Source organism: Nelusetta ayraudi, unplaced genomic scaffold (assembly GCF_046127955.1).
Source record: "Nelusetta ayraudi isolate G7.1 ecotype Tasmania unplaced genomic scaffold, CSIRO-AGI_Nayr_v1 ptg000160l, whole genome shotgun sequence".
NCBI classification, from domain to species: Eukaryota; Metazoa; Chordata; class Actinopteri; order Tetraodontiformes; family Monacanthidae; genus Nelusetta; species Nelusetta ayraudi.
The window spans coordinates 259,205-279,097 of NW_027466210.1; the positions used below are offsets into that span (position 1 = coordinate 259,205).

Here is a 19,893-nt window from a genome sequence, read left to right on the forward strand (position 1 = left end):
CCCTTCAACTTCTAAGTATTTATTTTCATAATATAGCACTTCAGTGCTTAAATTAAAATAGACAGTACAAATATGTTCGACATTTAAATATAGATACTGTATATATTTATATAGTAATAATTTATCCGTCAAAATCTCCTATTTCAAGGACGTAGCATTTTATAAATACATACTTGACAAAACAGCCACCAAATAGAGAAGCAAAGTCTTTCACTGAGCAGTGCTGAGGTTGAAGCAGCATTATGCAGTTTTTCTACCTCAAAATGGGAGTTTAAAAATGTTTTTTTGTTTGTTTGTTTTTTAACGATCCAGCGGCTTGTACCGGGGAGAATATCTTGTCTGGCTCTAAGTTGCTCTGTCAGCGGCAGGGCTGCCGTTCTCCGCGTTACAAGCCGATAAAATGTAGGAATGATTTTGAAACAACAATCTTTATGCTAGAAAAACTACAAAACGTTGCTGCAGATTAGTTTTTTTTTGCATGACCAATTATCGTTCCAACCAAATCAATCCGTTCATGGCACGCTAGTAAACATATGGCAAGTCCTGTTTAAAGGGTTGAACTCGGCTCGCGTCACCCTAAAAGCTCATCCAAACCTAGAATTGCACAGCAGTGAATATGTAACTGCGTCATAGTACATAACTGACTAACCGCTAAACCACTGAATAACTACCTCTAGGGAATCAGCTTCAAATAAAGGCTTCGATGCAATATCCAACATGATGTCACAAAGTGTTTCGACATTAAATGCAATTGTTAACAGTTCGTTTTTATAGGTCTCAAACTGACCAATGTTTTCCAACATGAATATGTACCTTGTATGTACACGTTGGCAGTCCAAAAGCGTTTTAGCTTAAAGCTAAAACCGTGGGTTTCGCAGAAGGCTGTAAACAGAAGGCTAAATATATTATTTTCTGATGGGTCGATAAAGTTTTTGGATGGCTAATCCACTGAGGCTGAGGCACTTGATGGCCCTTGATAAAGATTAAGGACCGGAACATGGGAATGATATGGGAACTTTAGAGGTAATTTTAAAAGCCTGGAGTTTGTGTTTTTTCCTGAAGGAGCTCACGTTCCTAAATAGTGGAGACAAATTGTATAATTTAGTCCAAAATTAGGAGACTTGAGTGACATTTTAAAAAATAGGCAGCCCTATATATCTAGTTCTAAAGACAACACTGTAGGATAAATAGAAATTCCTTCACATCCTGATTATTAGTAATAACACGATGGCCTTTGACCCGTCATCTAAAAGCACTTTTTATACAGTTTAATACAATTTGAGTGTTCAGTAACAAGAGGAGCAAAATGACACGCGAGAGGGTGCGTCATCTGCCGAACACTAGGCACTCATTAAAACAGCTGCAGACTGCAGTGCTAGATTAGCTGTCCTCCTCCTCTTCCTCCTCCAACTCTTTCTCCACCTCCTCCTCCTCCAGCCCCGACCTGCTTGGGAGCTGAGAGGGACATGGACATGGGGGTAGGCCTTGAGATCGGTTGTGTTCTTCAGAGTTGAGTGTCCTCTCTGGGCTCTGTACTGGGCTCGCGACGCTCTTTCAGGCTGCTGCTGTGAAGCGGAAGCTCCTCCGGGACGTGAGCCAGAGGGTCCGATCGGATCAAGTAGCTGAGCGGGATGAAGATAAGAAGAAAAACTGTGAGAAGCTGCTCAATAGTCCTGCATGCATTCAGGAAGTGTTTCATCCCGTTCTAAAGTGAAGCCTTGAAGAAACAGAATGAAAGTCTATAATTTGGTCAGAACCAAATACAGACCAATACAGATGTCTGAATCAATGGTTTAATGACATATGTTCAACGCTATGTAGGAGGAAGGGTGCATGGAAGGTTCTGTAGTCTATCCGAAATATACTGCAAAGAAGCCAAGCCAAGTTCAACTTCGAACGGAACAGGGCTAAAGGGCTAACACTTGCAAACATTCTTTCCACCCACACAACCAATGGCGGACCCATCCTTACACAATGTCGTTGAGCTCCAGCCTCGTGTCAGGAGACGGATTGATCAGGACGTAGGACAGAGTGTTCTGATGATGGTCCTGCTCATCTGAAACAGACACATGGCCTCATTCAGCAGGCCCGCCACCAACTATGGCAATACGTCATGCGCTAGTAGTTCAAACTTTCACCTTGCAAGTAGCCCAGGTTGACTCGGTTCATGACGTCGCTGGCGGTCAGATTTGTGAGGTCCTCTGCAAACAGCATTTGAATAAGGGAGAGACTTGGCGTCAGCGACACTGAGGAAGACAAACGAGAAAAAACTTTTGGCTTGGAGCGGCGTGCACGCCCACGGTATCCCGACGTGGGGAGGCCCAGGTGCCTCATTCTGTTGCGGACCAGCTCCGACAGCTCCTCCCTCTCGGAGCGGCGGTAGAGGTTGAGGCGTTGCTGGGCGATGCGCTGAGCGTGGTCCTTGCTGGAGTCCCGGCTCACGCCCTGCCACCTGACGCTCTTCTTGCTCAGCCGTCGGGCCCACTGCATGCTCTTCTTCCTCAGGAGGGGGTGCTCTGACGGCTCGTTGGCCCTCGGCTCCTCCACCCTCTCCTTGGTGTCCTCGCAGTCGTCCACGCTGACCGACACCTGTGACTTGGTGAAAAGACGAGACTGAATTTTTTAAACCTTGGAGCAGCTGGGAAAAGTAGAAAGAGTGTTCCTCTTGTCTTGTCTAGTCTTGGACAGTTAGGCTGTGTTCAGACTGCAGGCGAATCTGATTCAGGTCAAATCCAATTTTTAGGGCTGACTGTTGACTGTTTTTAACAAGTGTCCAAATGGGATCTGGCTCTGTTCAGACTGGCCCACATTATCGACCTGGTGTTTTCTACTTCTTCTGTCTGCTCCATTACGTTGAAGCTGCGCACCTCGAATGGCACTCTCTGGTCTGACGCATTGGGTCCTGCGTTGCGTAGAGTGACGTCACGGACAGTCAAAACCGATTGGTGTGTTTGGAGCTGTTCAGACTGAAACGCATCCGTCCAAATGCCATTTGAAACTACCTCCCGAAAGTGGTTTCAATCCGTTTTGCAAAAATTGGATTTCATGTGATTTGTGACTGTTCAGACTACAAAAGAGCCATCCGGTTTCAATCTGGATGGGTTAAAAATCGGATTTTGGCTGGCAGTCTGAACGTGGCCTTAGTGGATTGCTATACATTCCTATACTAAGATCGCACCGATATGTCTTTTCGAGAGCGGCACGACGACTGACCTCAGAAGTCGAGAAAATGTGGGACTCAGTCCGGTAGATCCCGATGGGGATCTCAGCACTGGAGGAGCAGAGTTTCTGGAACAGTCTGCCGTACGTTCCGATCCACAGGTCCTCCTCTGTGACTTTCATCTGAAACAGGGTATAAACACAACCTGGGCTGAATGAATTGAGTCATGTGGGCTTGATTCGAGATTCGTATCCCCTCTGACTTACAGCACAGAGGTATCCAGACCCTGGGGTGGTGTCCAGCCCCAGCAGCAGCCTTACAATGGGGATCATGTAGTCTTTCACAAAAGACTGCTCCCGTTCATAACCCAAAAGACAGAAACAATTTAAAACTGTGAGTTAAGACGAGAGGGCAAACAACAGTTTTTCATATCAATGGCTGAACACAAGAGGGCACTTGTGCTTCATGACTGTATGCCAGTTAGGCACTCATGTCTTTCACCTGGTATTTCAGCAATGTCCTCTGATGTGCTCGACATTGTACCAACCTGATAGAGCAGAGTGTCCAGCATGCTGATGCTGAACACTCTGCCTGCGGCGAAAGGTAGGCGAAACATGAAGGCCAAGTTGGAGCCTCTATCGCGCTCTTTCTGCGGAAGGACAAGCAGGGTTGGCAGCGTTTAGCCAGCAAACTCGGAAAAAAAGTGGTCGTGATGGGGCGAAGTGGACGGCTGTGTAAAGGCCGTATGGTTTAAAGGAATGATCACCGAGTTGTCCGGTTCAATTAATGCATACCATTTGGCGGTGAAACCTCTTGTGATGTCTCACCTTCTCCAGCTTCGAGAGGGCCAGTGAGTAGCAGTCCTTAGCTCTGAACTGCATGAATCTCATGTTGGATGGATGAGTAAGCTCCGTGATGATACTGAGACTAGGAAACAATCTGGAAAACAGACAAGTGCCACATGAAAAAAGTGTCTCAATCACCGAAAAAAGAGGAACAATCACATCAGTTTTTTTTGTTGCGGTTGTCCCTGATATTTCTGTTCCAGATGCAATTGGGTGCATACTAATATCAAGAGTGATGTCTTGTAAGCAGGAAACAATGGATACTTCACAAACTCCTGCAGCACATTGATGAAATCTCCACAGGCAACAAACGTAGTCAACTTTCATTCAGAGATGATGTGTTGTGACATAATACAACCACACCTGGAATGATAGACCAGACTGAAATAGACCTCACGCTGTCACACCGTCCACTTTGCAACCTCACGTGACAAAAGTCCAAAACTCTAAAAGTGCTAAAGAAACCTTAGCTGATAATACTCCAAACTTTAGCTGCGACAATAAGTTTGTGGTGTGTTTGGAAATTTGGTGATTCAAAAAACACATTGTCACTTCAGCCCAGTGCAAAACGGTGCGGCAGTTGGTGCGGCACGACTTGTTTGATGGAGATTCGTGCAGGTACTAAACTGACGCAGACTGACAGAAATATTCAATTTGGGACACGCTTAAAGCGGCAGGCGCGTTACAACATAACATAAACGACATGATGTGAACAACATGGATAAACTCGAGTGTGTTTACCGAAACATTGTCTGCACGTTGACAATAGTTTTGGCATCGGCCATGTAATCTTCCTCGGCACTCATCGTGCTCTCCTTATCCACAACCACCAGGTTATCGGCGTATATAATGCCGCACTGCAGCAGGCTGTCCAGACTGGGAAAAAAAAGCAAAACAAAACAAAACACAGGCATGAAATAAGGCAACAAATGTAGGCAATCAATTAGGAGGTGATTACTGCACTTACTTGTCTATGGTCCCTGCCATGTAGTAGACCATAGGGAAGCAGCAGATTGCTTCCAGAAAGTGATTATCTGGCCTAGGAGAAAAAAAATAATCACAAATAATAACTGCATTGATTTCGACTTGACAGAAAAAGAAAATCCACTAAATACGTTCTCTAAACGACACTAAGTGCTTTCAGAAATCTTTATTCTAGGGCACTTTTGTGGAGAAACGGCTTGACTTCGAAAAATGACATTCAAAATGTTCACGTTCATTGTTACAGTTCCTGTTTGTCTCCGGAGGGGGGGAACGGGAAAGAAATGAAAGCGAGACCGCTGACGTCCCCCCACTTAGCGTCTCATTAGCGGATGGATTCGTCTGTGATCGCTTTATTATTGTTATTATCATTACTGTTACTAATTGTCCTCCTCGTGCGACGTGCGCGTCACACTGCCGTCAGAATGCGACTCGCCTAGTGAGGCACCTGGCCCCTCCTGCCGACTGCAGAACCGAGGCCGCCTGCCGTAAGTGCCCGAATTGCGTCTGCCGACTGTGTGGGTGTTTTTGTGTTTGTGTTGGCAAAGCGGAGGGAAGGGCGTGAGAGGGAGAGAGAGAGAGAGAGAGAGAGAGAGAGAGAGAGAGAGAGAGAGAGCGCCGAGGGAGCGCGCTCGTGGCTATATGTGCGTTTCCAAGGCAAGTTCCCCGGGAGTGTGCGTGCGTGTGGGGGCTGAGAGAGAGACTGAAGAGTCAGGCTTGTCAATAAAAGTCCGCTCGGCGTTTCTCCGGTGAAACAAACTTCGTCCTCGCCCCTCCCTCCCTCCCTCCCTCCCTCTGTCTCTCCATCCCACCCTCTCTTGTTGCAATATATATCATTCAGGTTCAAGGCCGAGCGCGGTTGCCATGGTTACCGTCTGGAGCCGCTCTGAGCGGCGTTTTAGCCCCCCCCCCCCCCCATCCCATTTTTTCTCTGTCGCTCAAAAACACGGCGTCACTGCGAGCAGAGGCAAGTAACCTCACATCGGGACCCAGAATAGAGCGCCACCACCTCCGCAGCCTCGTCCTGAGTGCCCGCTGCTGACGCGGGCTCGCCTGGTGTGAACAAAGCCCCCCACTCCTTGTGTTTCTGCGCGCTGGTGGACTCACGGGTTGTCCAGCAGCAGGACGATGGGGTTGAGCTCCTTCCTGGGCCGGTAATACGCCCGCAGCGGCACGATGAAGTTGTAGAGGCCGTTGCCGGCGGTCTCGGCCGACACGATGATGAGCTTGTTCTTGAAGCCGTAGGCCTTGGCGTCCTCGAAGCTGTTGTGCCTGCAGCCCTGGGAAAGCAAGGTGACAAAGGGTGAGGCGGGGGTGGCCTTGTTTTTTGCGGCGAGGACAGACGGAGGCAGTCGGCGACTCGCGTTTCGACGAGGAGCGGGAGAGTGGAGCCCACCTGGTCGAGGCGTAGGCAGCAGAACGGGGCTTTCTCAGCCAGCAGATGGCACAGGGTTGGCGAGCTCCCAATGTATGGAGAGTTCGGGGGGTAACCTTTCACGTAGCTGCAAGTAAAAGCATGCGGAGCGCATTTTCATTTTTTGTCATGGCCGGCTCGGCTCAAGCACAGCGGATGCTCGGGTCCCCCGGACGCAGAAATCGTTGCTTTTTTTTTTTTTTTTTTTCTAAGAGTTACCGAGAGAAAGTTTTGTCCGCTCAACTTCCACTTTCACCACCCCACTTCCAAAGGCTTCATATTGGCTCTTTAGCGAACGGGATAAATGTGAGGGATGCAGGAAACGTTCCATCTGGCATGCCAGGCGACGGAACCCGCTATTTCTGTTCTTTTAGGAGGTGCGTTTTCATTAACCTTGAAATTTCACAAAATAAAAATGTGCAAATAGAAAACAGGCTATGCCGGAACGTCGGTGTAAAAAAAAAAAAAAAAAAAAAAGCTGTCATGCAAATGCATGAGGTGAGTTTTTAAGGCTTTTTGAGAAAGACGCGTTTCCCGAAACTGCACTCGAAACACTTGCTTGGCATTTAGAGCAACTGTCAGTCAAAAAGATCACCACCTGACGCGTGATGTGTGGGTTACTCTTCAAATTTTAAGAGTAAAAAAAGTCTCAAAGCAGGGATATCAAATGGTGAGAGAAACCTCTGCAACAGAAGTTAGAGTTAATAGACAGTGCAGTTGCTGCATCGGAGGTAAAACCTGGAATATCCACCACCACGTGCTTTTCATCATTACTACACCGGACTGTTTAAAAGCTTGGCAGAATTTAAAGGTTGAAAATGTCTGCAAGCTGCTGAACTTTTAGTCACAGAATAAAGAGGTTTCATTTGATCACAATACCAAGAAAAAAGAAAACCAACTTCCTTCCAACAGTCCAGATCGAGGTTAATGAACACCATAGACCAAATGCACTCAAGTTCAACCACCATTTACCAACTCAGCTCCAGCAGGAGTCTGGTGGCGATTTCTAAAGTGATTTCTACCGCCTGCAGCCAGCCACTCGCACTTTCTGTCAGCCTCTGCGACCCACTCTGCTGTCACTGGCAGGGAGTTTGAGACCGTCTTTGATAATTAGACCTCGCTTAATCACCCCTGAGAGTCCTCTGTCTCTGCGCTCGGGGTGTTTGCGTCTGCCTGGAACGATCGGAAGAACAGAATTCTTGTGTGTGTGTGTGTGTGTGTGTGTGTGTGTGTGTGTGTTCTCTAACCCTCCATGGCAGCGGATGTTTTAAATTTCTGCAGGTTTATTTCCACAGTAACAGCTGGACATCACTGTCACTGCTGTTGCCGAGGTTTCTTTCCAACCATTTCCACTGAATTTGTGAATTTGTGTCTAATACAACAACAACAACAACAACAACAAATACAAAGATATTTTCATTTGAGCTTTGCAAAATGTGCCAACTAGAATGAAACCAAATACCAGCCAATGGAAGTGAAATAAAACATTTTTGCTTTTTTTTTTTGGTTTAATTTCAGCTTGCACATTTTCCCAAGGTGAACGGAAACGCACCTCATCAAGTTAGGGTCATTAGAAATAAACTGGAGGATTAGTCATCAAAATGACTGCAGTGCAATTAAAGTCTGACTACAGGCACTGCAAAAATACAATCAAATGCAGAGAGGAAAAGCAAGTGTTTGGATTCGATTGAGAAAACATCATTTTTTAGATTACACGTACATCCATCAGGAAAGTTGAAATGATTTTCAAAAACATTTCCTCGGAAATAAACCTGTTTTTGCATATAAATAGACGCAAAGAAGCAGAAACCTTACTCAGTAGACGAGTCTCCTTTCTCGTCCGTGAAAACAGAGTCATCTTCTGATTGGTCACTGAGGAGCTCACACGGCAGAATGGAGGAGGAGTCTGCGATCTCCTGAACCGGGGCGATGCTCGGCCGCCGGCCCCCGGTTCCGTTCACTGTGGGCGGCGGGACCAGTTTGCCACTGGAGGGATCGGGCGGACTTGAGTTCTGCAGGTCAATGGCGACGGTTCCTGGGAGCAAAATCCAAACAAACCCTTAAATCACATAATCATAGGTCGGCGATCCGATGCCAAGCTAACTCGGGTGGTCCCTCACCCATGCTGGCGATGATGCTGTGCACCGGCAGCTGCGAGGGCCCGTCGAAGAGGCCGCCGGCCGGGCGGCCCTTCCTCTCCTCCTGGTTGAAGATGAAGGCGGAGTTCTCCTCCTTGGTCATGTTGATGTAGTAGCAGGTGTCTGCGGCCGCCATGATGTGGCGTGGGCCGGGGTTCAGCAGGATGCTCTTGTCGTCCTCGCGCTTGATACCGATCAGACACACTCCGTACCTGCGCGGCGCATGAAAGACTTAGTGGCGAAAGTCACAGGCTTGCTAACTTGCAAGTGAGTGTAAAATAAGAGTCCACAAGTGATTCAGTGGCGTAGGCATCCTGGCTAATGCACTGCTAGCTGTTGCTCGACACAGATAGTCTGACTTTTAACAAGTTAAATTTAGATTAAAAACTGTTGCATTTATATGTGAAAGTCCAGAAAGAACAGACACATTTCATTTCTGCGTGCTAAAGGCTAATTACGGCTGAATTTGACTGCTATAATTCCTGCTTTTTAAACTGTATTGGGGCAGATTTGAAAATCCCAAATTACACCCACATCAAGTAGGGTGTTTGAAAGCTGTGTGTTTTAACACACACTCCCAGACACCTCCACACTTCCTGTCAAGTGTGTTGACATTACTAGAGAACTCCCAGCATTGCTAAAGTGAGTTTCGTTTTGCTAATGTGTGATGGATTGTTTTTCCCGGACGTCTAAAAGTGATGCTGTCGCCGAGGCGTCCACTCACTTCTTGTGAGCGTGAAAGGAGGCGTACGTGAAGCTCTTGCCGCTATACTCTCCGAAGAACTTGCTGTCGCACAGTCGGATGTGGTAGACCTCGTTGCCCGAGCAGCAGCCGTACATGCGCTGCCACTGCTCCGGAGACTGCTGTCCTTCTCTGGGTTCAGGCAGGACAGCGTAGCAACACACAAAACAGGAATCAGGCAGGTCAAATCAGGGAACCCGGTCGCCTTCTTTCAACGTGCATCCACACTCTCATCCGCTGCCTTTGAACATTCCCTCCAGTCATCAGTCAGTCATCGTCATTATTTGGAAAAGTGTGCGCCACTTTGGCAGTCACAGCAATCGCTGATCCACTCTGATTTTCTTTATCGTCACGATATTATCATTTTGAGTCGGCTCGGGCAACAATTCATACACTGAATGTGATTTCACCCTCACTGTCGTCAGGCGTAACAGCATTACAGATATCTTCCGGCTGACAACTTTCCCGGTGAACAAAATGAGCAACATCAGTCAAAATGACTGAACTAGATGGCAAGCAAATTAGCAGCTCTCGTATCTCTGCCCAGGAAAAAAAAAAAAAAAAAAAAAAAAAAACTTTGCAAAGTGTAAAGTTTGTCTCCGGTCGCAGCCATGTTTTGTTTTTTTGTTTTTTTAAAAAAACGTACGTGTACATTTGCATAAAAAAAGGAGAATTAAAATGCACACGCGCAACAAGGCTGCTATCTTGGCGGCGACAGGAAACTCGGAGCCTTTGTGCCTTTTGTGCAATAAAACACACAAAGCTGCACTTTTCAAAGACACGTCAAGAACACAGTCAGTGCCACAGCCCATTAATCCCCTCCTCCCCCACCGGCCCCCCCACGCAGCTTCCCTCAGCCATTGACATCAGCTTTTAAAAGTGATCCGTAAGCATGCTGTGAGAAATCATTTTCCACCAGAGAGCTTTTCACACCGCTTTTCAGAGCACATCCTAAAAAGAAAAAAAAGCCATCTCGGCTCTGCCTGTTCTCTTTCATGGCATTTATTCGCCCTCTCAGCTTCCTGTTGCGTCGCACAATGGACTCAGACTTTTGTCTTTCCTTGGACTTGTTCACCTCTCCGTTGCTCGTTCGGCTGAGCGGGCCGATCAATACGCAGACGTAAAAAAAACAACAAAAAAAGCAATGCCCGAATAAATTCTGAACTTTTCCCCGAGACCATCGCAGGTTCTTTTTCGGCAGCGCGAGGTGACTAACCGTCCGCGGGAGGTGTGCACGAGGAGCGTGACCAGAGTGGAGGTGGCGGGACACACGCAGTTAAGGGCCAACATGGCGTACTTGAACTCCTCCTCGCACACGACGTGATCTGAAAGGGAGCAGATGATCAGAGGTTTTATGCCAAGTGGAAGGTGTGTTCCTTTTTTTTTTTTTTTTTTTTCATTATTCATCGTGTCTTGCACAGAGAAAGACGCCTAATGATGTCACATTGGGCCACACGTGCCGCTCTGCCAGTCAAGCGCGAGACGGCCTGAATCAGAAAATGTGTGCGGTTTGTCGTTGTCGACAAGAGTTGCGAGACTTTGTGTTGTATTGCAGTTTACGTTTCTTTTTCACGTCTAGACAAACCCACGGACAACAAAGCAAGCTCTGTTAGGATGGCACCCGCCTCTATCCATTCATTATTCATTACTGCTCATTTGTTGTTGGTTGACAGAAGGAAGGACAGATGGAAAAAAGAAGAAATGAAAGATGGGAGGAAGAAAAACAAAAAGGTTTTTGTCAAATACCTTCTGGAACAAACTAACTAACTCCGAGGAAACACATTTTACGAGTGTTTCTAGTGACCAGAACTGGACTGGACTGAACAAAATATCTAAATATCAACACCGCGGCCGCAAATGCCGACGGTTCCAAAAAAACTCTCACCTGCGAATTTGACATGGAACTTATTTTCCGGTTTGAGTATCTGGACGTAGAGAGGGCAGTTGGGGGCAAAGTCCTTGACCGCCCAGGCTCTCAGGATGGTCTGGTGGTCCTAGCAGGGAGCACATGCGCAAACCTTCTTATTTCATTCTTAAATTTTTGCAGAAAAAGAAAAAGAAAAAGAAAATCCACTTGAATTGACATCGTTTGATTAATGACTTGTCTTCCTGTCCACACATGAACGACAGCTCAGAGATGATTATGAATCATCTATGAGCTGAGCTCATTACGCTCCTGCTTACCGCTGCCATGCGGTCCACCTCGTTGCGGCTGCTCAGGATGAAGCAAGCCTCTGCGTCATCCATTCTGTCACAGCGCAGCAAACAACAACAACAACAACAACAACAACAACAACGTTATGGACATCAGGTTCACAACATCAGCTGCAAAGGGAACTAGATACAACATGGACCAGATGCAGATGGACAGATGGACCGTCCTGGAATGTACAGTATATGCGCTCTGTTTGTGTGCACGCATAGCATTAGCGCTGACGGGAGAGTGCAAAAATGCAAAATAAGTGTGTGGGGGTCTGTGATGGTGCCAGGTGCAGGAAGTCGACAGCTAATCTCCTCCCTCCTAATTGCTCTGTCAAACCCATGGAAAATATATGCGGTGGAGTGAAGTTACACAACCGTTGCCCAAGTCACAGCAACTTTTTCTTGCTTTCTGTTGGAGGGTTTCACATTTACTTTGCACCGTTTTTTTTTTTTATGCTGCAAGGGACACAGGTTGTGAAAAAAACAACAAACACTGGGCTCTTCTTTTTTTTTTTTTTTATAAATAAATAAATAAATAAAACTTTTTGCCAAAGGTACAGCCTGAACCAAGAAGCAGTACGCTGTGACACAACTCGCGATGAAGCACAAAAGCCCACAAAAGAGAGGTGAGAGAAAAATAAGAGTGAGGGAGAGAGCGATGTCCCTGCGAAATTGTGGAACTCCTTCCAATGACCTTTGACCTGCAGCTGCTGATGGAAGAAATAAGTATCAGCCTGAAGCAGAGCAGCGGAGCAAATAACAGAGGACAGATGGAGATGAAGCACCTGAAGATGATGAGATTGCCTCGTTTGTCTCATGATTGTAATTGCCTGATAATAACAACTGGAATTATGCAACGCAGGGTCCTCAACGTGAGGGTGATCATTTCCAAAGAGAACAGCTTACTTTGCTCTCAGCAGGTCCTGGTCTTTGAGGACCGAGCCTTGCAGGTAGATGACCCTCTGGGACCACAGGGGTATCTGCAGCACCCGCCGCACCTGGATGTCCATTTCCGTGGGGCACAGGATGACCACGTAGTAATCCTTCACAAGAAGAGCAGAAGGAGAACGAGAAGAAGATTAAAGAGCTGCGGCTGATGTTCACCCTGTGATAGTCGGGACAGGCTCCACAACCCTGCGACCCAGGAAAATGGATTGATTTCAAAACATCGCATGCAAGCCTATGATTAAATCTTGTGCGTTTTCTCATGAGACAAGAAAAACCTCGCCGTTTCACTACCTGCAGTCTGGGATGTGCGTAGAACTCGTTGAGGAAATCCATGAGCAGATCTATCTTTAGCGCGCTGACACAGAGCACCACGTGCTTCTCCGTCTGCGCCCTGTGCCGGCTGTAGTTCCCCCCGGACTTCTGCCTCTCCATCCACAGGTAGATCAGCTCCTCGAACTGACGGACAGCAAGTCGAGTCAACGCCGGCGGCGGAGAACGTTGGGCGTGATGTGGGGACTGCGGGGGTTTGGATGCCGACGCTTGAGTACCTGCAGGGGCAGCACCACCAGGGCCACGCAGATCATGATGACCACCAGCAGCTGCGAGGGCCATATGCGAGGCGTGACGTCCCCGAAGCCCACCGTGGAGAAGGTGACGATGCAGAAGTAGAAGGAGTTGAAGAGGGAGAGGTTTTTCCCCGCTCGCTCCAGGTGCTGGATGCCACATGTGCTGCGAAGAACACTTGACGTTACTTGTGAATAAAAACGGCATGATTACGAAAATGTACGACAGCTCTTGGGACCGTGTGAACATGCTGCTTAAGCAGTGCACCGCGCACGAAATCAATCATTTACGTTGTAATAAGACACCCGGTCCTGGAGGGGGCACTGTGACAGTGGCTGCATTATGTTTTTGGCCTCTCTGAGCTCACCGAACGACTGAGGTGCATGGATGTATTTCTATTCTGAAGGTCCTCATTTGCATTTTAGTTAGTCGGTGTGTTTAGGATTGCTGGCCTGGTAAGGACGTCCTATCGGTTGAAAGTACGTTGAGGATGTAAAATAAATATTTAAAAAAAATAATAAGAGTTTCTCCACTGGGCACATCATCCAGTGAAGAACAAAATAGATCCGGCTGACTAACCCCGTGAAGACGAGGCAGAGCAGCGTGCAGATCAGGATGAGCACCTGGTTGAACATGGCCGAGTTGGTCCTCTGGATGGCTCTGTGGACGTCATTCTGCCCGACGACAGACACAACACACTCAAAAAATGAGACATTTGGTTCCTTCAGCCAGGGTCATCGTCAGTCGTCGCTCACGTCATTAGCTTTCGTAGGAAAAAAGAAAATGCAACGATGGCTCGGCCGTGGGAGGACGTGATGGGGGGGAACAGCGTGATCAAACGCAGAAGAGGCTTCCAGCAGTCGCCCGGCGGGGTGCACGCAGCTGAAAAGGCCGGGGAGGGGGTGTGGGGGGGTGTCGAGCGGCTGCCGAGGCGCCGCAGCCTCGATGTCGGCGCAGTTAAGACGTGTAATGGTCGTGGCGGGAATAGATGTCGGCTGACCCGCCAGTAGCGAGGCTCAGGGTGCCTTGCGTTAACCGAGTCATTAAAGTGTTGATTGAAAACAAGTCATTAGCAGGAGACAATTAAGGGAATGTCTTTGGAGGACGGTCGGGGGGGAGGAGAGGGATGAAGTGGGGGGGAGGCAGAGTGACTCACGATCATGTTCTCCAAGGCGCACTTAGCCAGCCAGCAGTTGAGGAACACCGGGATGAAGATGTTCCGTATTGAAGGCCAGAAGATCTGAGGAACACGGCGGATTACATTTTAGTGGCTGTCATGTAATCTTCCCAGCTTCCTGTTATTTACTTTGTGACTCACGAAACGTATGGAATTTGCAACAATAACAGAGATTGGTTTGAGCCAACGGCCAAATAGGAAAATGTTTTGGAGGGTGTTGGCGGGAGGTTGTAAACAGAGAGCTAAATATGATACTTTCTGGAGCTCGGGAGATCTTTTGGATGATTAATTTTGTGAGGCTGCGTCACAGAATTGAAATTAAAGATGAAAATGAGTCCAATACTGAACCTTTGATTAAAGAACAATAACACATGGAGCTTTCTTTTCAAATGTGTTCATGAGATTAACGTTTCCGTAAGAGTAACGCACTTCCTGTTGCAACTTCACAACTTGACAAGCTGCTACTTGTTCCAGGTGTCTCCCATTAACATTGCAACACCAAAGCTGATGTTGTGGCTGAGATTGCTTACGATTTACGACCTACAAGAGGTGTAAAATCCGTCCCAGATTCCCCTTATTGGTTACTTTGTCATTTTCCATCACAAGCTCAACAGTGGCACGCCGACACGACTGCCCGCACCTCCTCGACGATGAAGCAATGACAAACAGATGGATTTGTTTGCTCTTAGTGCAGCTCAGCTCAACCAGAGCACAGCTGGGACTCTTTATGAAGCCCCGCACAATTTCAGAATTTGTCTAGTTATGCCTTGCACTCGCTAATGGCAAGCATTTGTGGCTTTTATTTGTTGTTGTTAATGAAATTTCCCAAACGAGGACAGTAAATTGGGGAAAGTTTGTGTTTGTCATCCTCAAAAAGAAAAGTTTGTAAGTTGGAGTAAATATACAAAATAACAATAACATTTTTTTTTTTTTTTTTTTTTACCGTGATGATGAAGGGAACCGTGTTGATCATCTCCAGGAGAAAAGACACCTGGAACATCTGCTCCCAAATGTTCCCCTGAAAATACACATGCACAGACATTTTACCACTTTCACCCCAAAGGAAAACAACAGACAGTGAGTGAGTCACTGCGCAGGTTCTCAAAAAATAAATAAAATAAATAAAGCCCTGACGTGGCTCTGCAAATTCCCCCTCCTCCCCGAAACACTTAATCCTTCACCTCCACCAGATCCTGCAATTAACGTCCATCCTGAGTGTGGCTGTGACGAATGACTTTGGCTAATTGCGCTCACTTACGGACTGTCACTCTCACACTGCAAGTGGCTCGTTGTAAAGACTGCATTCTGTAAGCATGCCTGAAGGGAGTGTGTGTGTGTGTGTCTCTCTCTCTCTCTCTCTCTCTGTGTTACCTTGTAGCTCAGATACATCAGCAACATGGTCTCCAGAAAACTGATTATGGCCACAATCACCTGCGTGAAAGGAAACAGGAAGCAGCAAACACACAACATTTTAACTCTCTGTTTACAGCTTCCTGAAAAAAAAAACGCTTCCTTGTTGTACCTTCTACATAATTCATAATAATAAAATGTACTTTTTTATTATTATTATTATATAGAACCTTAAATGTTAGTTTTGACATGCAAATATTTAATTGCAACTCACTTGAATGGCCCAGACAGGAAGTTTTCTGTCCACCCAGAAAATCAACTCCCTGTAAGACAAAGTGTAAACCCACACGTATTAATTTTCATATATATTTATCAAATCATTAGAATTTCATTGAATACAAAAATATGTCCCTGCAACCGAGTATTGAAAAGGGATGGATACTAATTATCAATTCGGAGGAAATTGAAACCGATGCGTCCACATTGCTCTTTGCTGAGAAGACAGGTGTGAGCGGATCCAAATGTTTCATCAGATACTAAACGCCTCTGTTCTCTCGTGTCAGCTGAGAGCAAACAAACTATCTGAACAGATTACAGCTTCCACCAGAGGCAGCGGAATAATTTGATCCCGAGAGAAATCACACCTTGTGCCGCTTACCAGTTTATTTCTCTGTCTTGCACCGATCCGTTCCACTGGCAGTCGATGCTGCAGAGGAGAGGCGATGGGAGGAAGAGAGAATATTTAGCAGAGAGAGAAAAAAATGCCTCTAATTATATAATGTATTATACATGTGTACGTACGGTTGTGCTTAATTTTAGATTTATTCATATCTCATCAGTTCCTGTAATATTCAAAGTTCTCATATGACGTGATTTGTTTGACTACATTGCCATCTCGTTGGCTCTTCTCACTAAACCTGAGCATTTTTTGCCAAAGGCTATAAACAGAGGGCTAAATATAGTGTTTTCCGCAGATCTATGGGAGTGTTTTTAGTTTGGTTTTGTTTTGAGATAATTCACGTTGCTACTAGGCTTTGCCTCTGGAGCCTCGGCTGAAAATAACACCTGGGTCTGGTGTTAGCTCCCAGTTAGCTGCTGTCTTGCACTGCCATATGTCTATGGAAGCTGGTGTGGACAATCCAGCCCGTCTGACAGCTTTGACAGTGGGCATAGTATGTAGATTTGTGTGTGCAGGCCACTGTAGTTCCCTGGCAAGCTCGGGAGAAGGAGCGGGAGCGCTGTGATCTAAAACCGTAACCACGTGACGTCGCTGTTTCTTCTCAAAACCTCCAACTATTACACACTTAACCTTTAACTCTCCAGCAATTTGATACAAAACACTAGCTTGACTTGCGGTTGTCCACAAACCATTTTCCATTGGGAGCGCTCTGCTGTCCGGAGCCGTGGGGGGCGGGGTTGTCCGTCACCACTCGGATCATGTACAGCAGACACGTCAGCAGCTTCAGAGAGAAGTTGAACACGCGGATTCGAAGACCTGATGGGAAGGGAAACGTGGAAAAAAGCTCCAACATGACAGCAGCATTTCGCTGATCACATCAGTTTACATCAATGTTCACGCGTGTCCTCCTCAATGTGTGTGTGGGTCTTTGAAGGCGTGACTTCACGGTCCACTTACTGGATCTTTGGTTCTTGATGAAGAAAAGCTTCAGCCGCTCCTTGAAGGTGTTTTCATTCACGTAAAACTCCACCTGCACCCTGATAGAGGCAGACGAGACAGACGGCAGCTGTCACAAGGACAGTCAGGCGGTGGCGGCGGCGGCGGCGGCGGCGGCGGTGGCGGCGCACACACAAGCACAAGGTGCCCGGCAGATGTGTTTGGTACAGTAGCGGAGGGAAAAGAGCAGCATCTTTCTCCAGCTTTGAATATTCATTGCAATGTTTTGCTCATCACCATCGCCTGAGGAGGGTTTTGTAATTATCCGTCTGAAAAAAATTGGTTCCCACTTACGAAGCGGGGTTACTACAGTTCACGGACATCAAACCACTGGAGCCTCTGAGACACAGTTTACAAAGAGCCGCCATCTAAATACACATAACAGCATTTGTTTGTTATGACTTTTAGTGAAAGTAGTCTTCAGGGCCATGCAAGCCACGTTTTATCTTCAGTTTTTGCATTTCTAAACATTTTAATCATCAATCATCACGCATATTTCTTTTAAGGTCACATTTTCAGATTCATTTGCATCCCAGACTTGAGTGGCACTGTCTTGCATGAATATCAAACGTAACAGAAACTCAGGAAACAGAACATTTAGCCCTCTGTTTAAAGCTTTGCTTCAGAAATGCTGCTAGTTTAGCTTCCCGCTGCTAAAACTGGCACCGTGCTGGACCTACGTTTGGAAGGGATAAAGAGCCAACAACCGATCACCGTCACCAACCTGAGGGAAGTTTCACGGGGGCACAAGTGCACTTTGTGACATCACAAAGTGCTGATTTCCACAGCCAAGTGATTTGGCACACAGTTTGTGAAAAAAAAAGTTTTGTAATTAAAAGGAGGAAAGATCGGACTTTTCTAGTTTCTTGGCAATTTGACAGACAGGGAGACGCGCCGCTGTTTCCACACATAAAGGGAATTTTGCATGATGTGCGCCTTTAACATCACAGATGGACAATTGTGTCATCAAAGAAAAAGTGCTGCCTTCGCCAGAGCGTGCAGGCGGGGGGGAAAACACGGAGAGAAGTGAGCATATGGCTGCTTTGGGAAGAGAAGTAACAGCTTTAATGATTTACGAGTGACGGCGCGGCGGCGTTCCTACTTGCGGAAGGTCGCTGGGATGTAATAAACTCGCATCCGCACGTTAAGGGAACCCCCCCAACACTCCCTCTCCCACACACACACACACACACACACACACAGATGTAAGTAGCCCTCAGTGACGGCATGAGAGAGAACACACAAACACATCAACAGCTGCCTGGTCGCTCCAGCCAGCGGGACGTGGAGACACTTTGGCCTGAGAGCTCCTTGTCCTGCTGGAGGGTCCTACAGCTCGGCCTGTCTGCCTGTCTGTCTGTCTGTCTGGCCAGCCGTCTGTCTGCCTGTCTGTCTGTCTGTCTGGCCAGCCGTCTGTCTGCCTGTCTGTCTGTCTGTCTGGCCAGCCGTCTGTCTGCCTGCCGCGGTGTCTCCTGCTCGACCCACACCCACACACACACACACACACACACATAATGGTGCATGTAATGACCCATAATCAGCTCCTGTTGAGAACACAATTACCAGCCCGAAAGTGGCCTGACATTAGTCATGCTGCGGCGCCACCTCTGAGTTTTAGGCGATAGAAGACGACGCAGCTTGGGGAGTTCTCGCATGAGTTATTTATTTATATATTTTTTCTGAAAATGACCGGCAGTGGCTGCGAGCTTTTGCGAGTGCAATCAGCAAACCCCCCCGCCGGGGGATAAAGACGCGCACGCTGGTCTGCAGGAGCTTCCTGCGGGACTTTTCCAGCGTGCATGCGTAGCTCAAAAGTGGAACAAACTCCATGCGTGTGCAGAGTGGAGTGGTTTTGGATTCATAGTCGTTAAAAAAACAAAACAAACCCCAACAACAACAGGTGGTTGTGGTGCCCGGCAAACTTTTCTCCTCTCGTTGAATCCAGAAATAGCCTCCTGCCTTGCTTGCAGCGCCAGGATTACAGGAGATTAGCGCCGCTCCCAGCGACGAGCGCTAATTGCATCCCGCGCTTCACATCAGAGCCGCGAGAACGATGTAAACAAACGAGGCACTTTGTCGCCTCATCATCAATTTTTGCTTTGTTTTGTTTTTTCCGGCATGCGTGCGTGTGTGCGCGTATTAAAGCGGCCGTGTTGAACGCGCTGCCTGCATCCCATCTGCTCGCTTCCTCTTCCTGCGAGGCAATTTGTGCTTCGTCCCTTCAAAAAAAATACATCATAAAAGAGCAGAGCCAGCACTTCCAGTCAGGTGCTGGGAACAAGCTGCTGCTGGTGCCGGGTGGTGACGGTGGCGATGGTGGCCCCTACCTCTGCGCGCCATCACTACCCAGCCGCTCCGACCTCCAGGAGTCCACGGAGGAGCTGACCCACGTGGGGATGACGATCCTGGGGTCCATGGCTGCCGGCGGCGGCGGCGGCAGCGACGGCTGCTGCTGCTGCTGCTGCTGCTGCTGCTGCGTCGCGCTCTCCTCCTGAATTGCGGCGCTATGGGAGCGCGTCTTGACCATCGCGCCTCGCTGCTCTTAAATAACAACTCGGCACCAAATCTTTGCTGGAGGTGCAGGGTGGGGGGTTGAGGGGGGGGGGGGTTGTTGGGTGGGCGATGTTTTAATTCCAGTCTTCCTCTGGAGGAGGGTTAGAGCGCGTGAGAGCCCCCCATGCTGTCCAAGACGATCAT

General features: G+C 47.5%; 1 protein-coding gene across 3 annotated transcripts; it reads right to left on the reverse strand.

The window, feature by feature from the left end:
* Positions 1-9: 9 nt before the first annotated feature.
* Positions 10-19,643, reverse strand: kcnt1a (potassium sodium-activated channel subfamily T member 1a). Of its 3 annotated transcripts, XM_076013862.1 has the most exons (30): positions 19,524-19,643; positions 17,158-17,237; positions 16,890-17,016; positions 16,180-16,227; positions 15,796-15,844; positions 15,543-15,602; positions 15,115-15,189; positions 14,151-14,234; positions 13,574-13,668; positions 12,979-13,159; positions 12,722-12,886; positions 12,389-12,525; positions 11,465-11,528; positions 11,166-11,274; positions 10,497-10,605; positions 9,263-9,412; positions 8,521-8,750; positions 8,216-8,435; positions 6,383-6,488; positions 6,094-6,266; positions 4,973-5,044; positions 4,747-4,881; positions 3,988-4,099; positions 3,708-3,809; positions 3,427-3,510; positions 3,214-3,342; positions 2,301-2,595; positions 2,139-2,201; positions 1,972-2,056; positions 10-1,622 (listed from the first exon to the last, which is right to left on the reverse strand). In XM_076013862.1, exons 1-30 carry the CDS (start codon positions 19,610-19,612, stop codon positions 1,505-1,507), a joined length of 3,546 nt encoding a protein of 1,181 aa, XP_075869977.1. In that variant the 5' UTR covers positions 19,613-19,643; the 3' UTR covers positions 10-1,504. The 3 variants fall into 3 exon arrangements, with proteins under 3 accessions (XP_075869977.1, XP_075869976.1, XP_075869975.1); XM_076013861.1 differs by having other exon boundaries at positions 2,139-2,589; XM_076013860.1 differs by having other exon boundaries at positions 2,139-2,595.
* Positions 19,644-19,893: the final 250 nt, after the last annotated feature.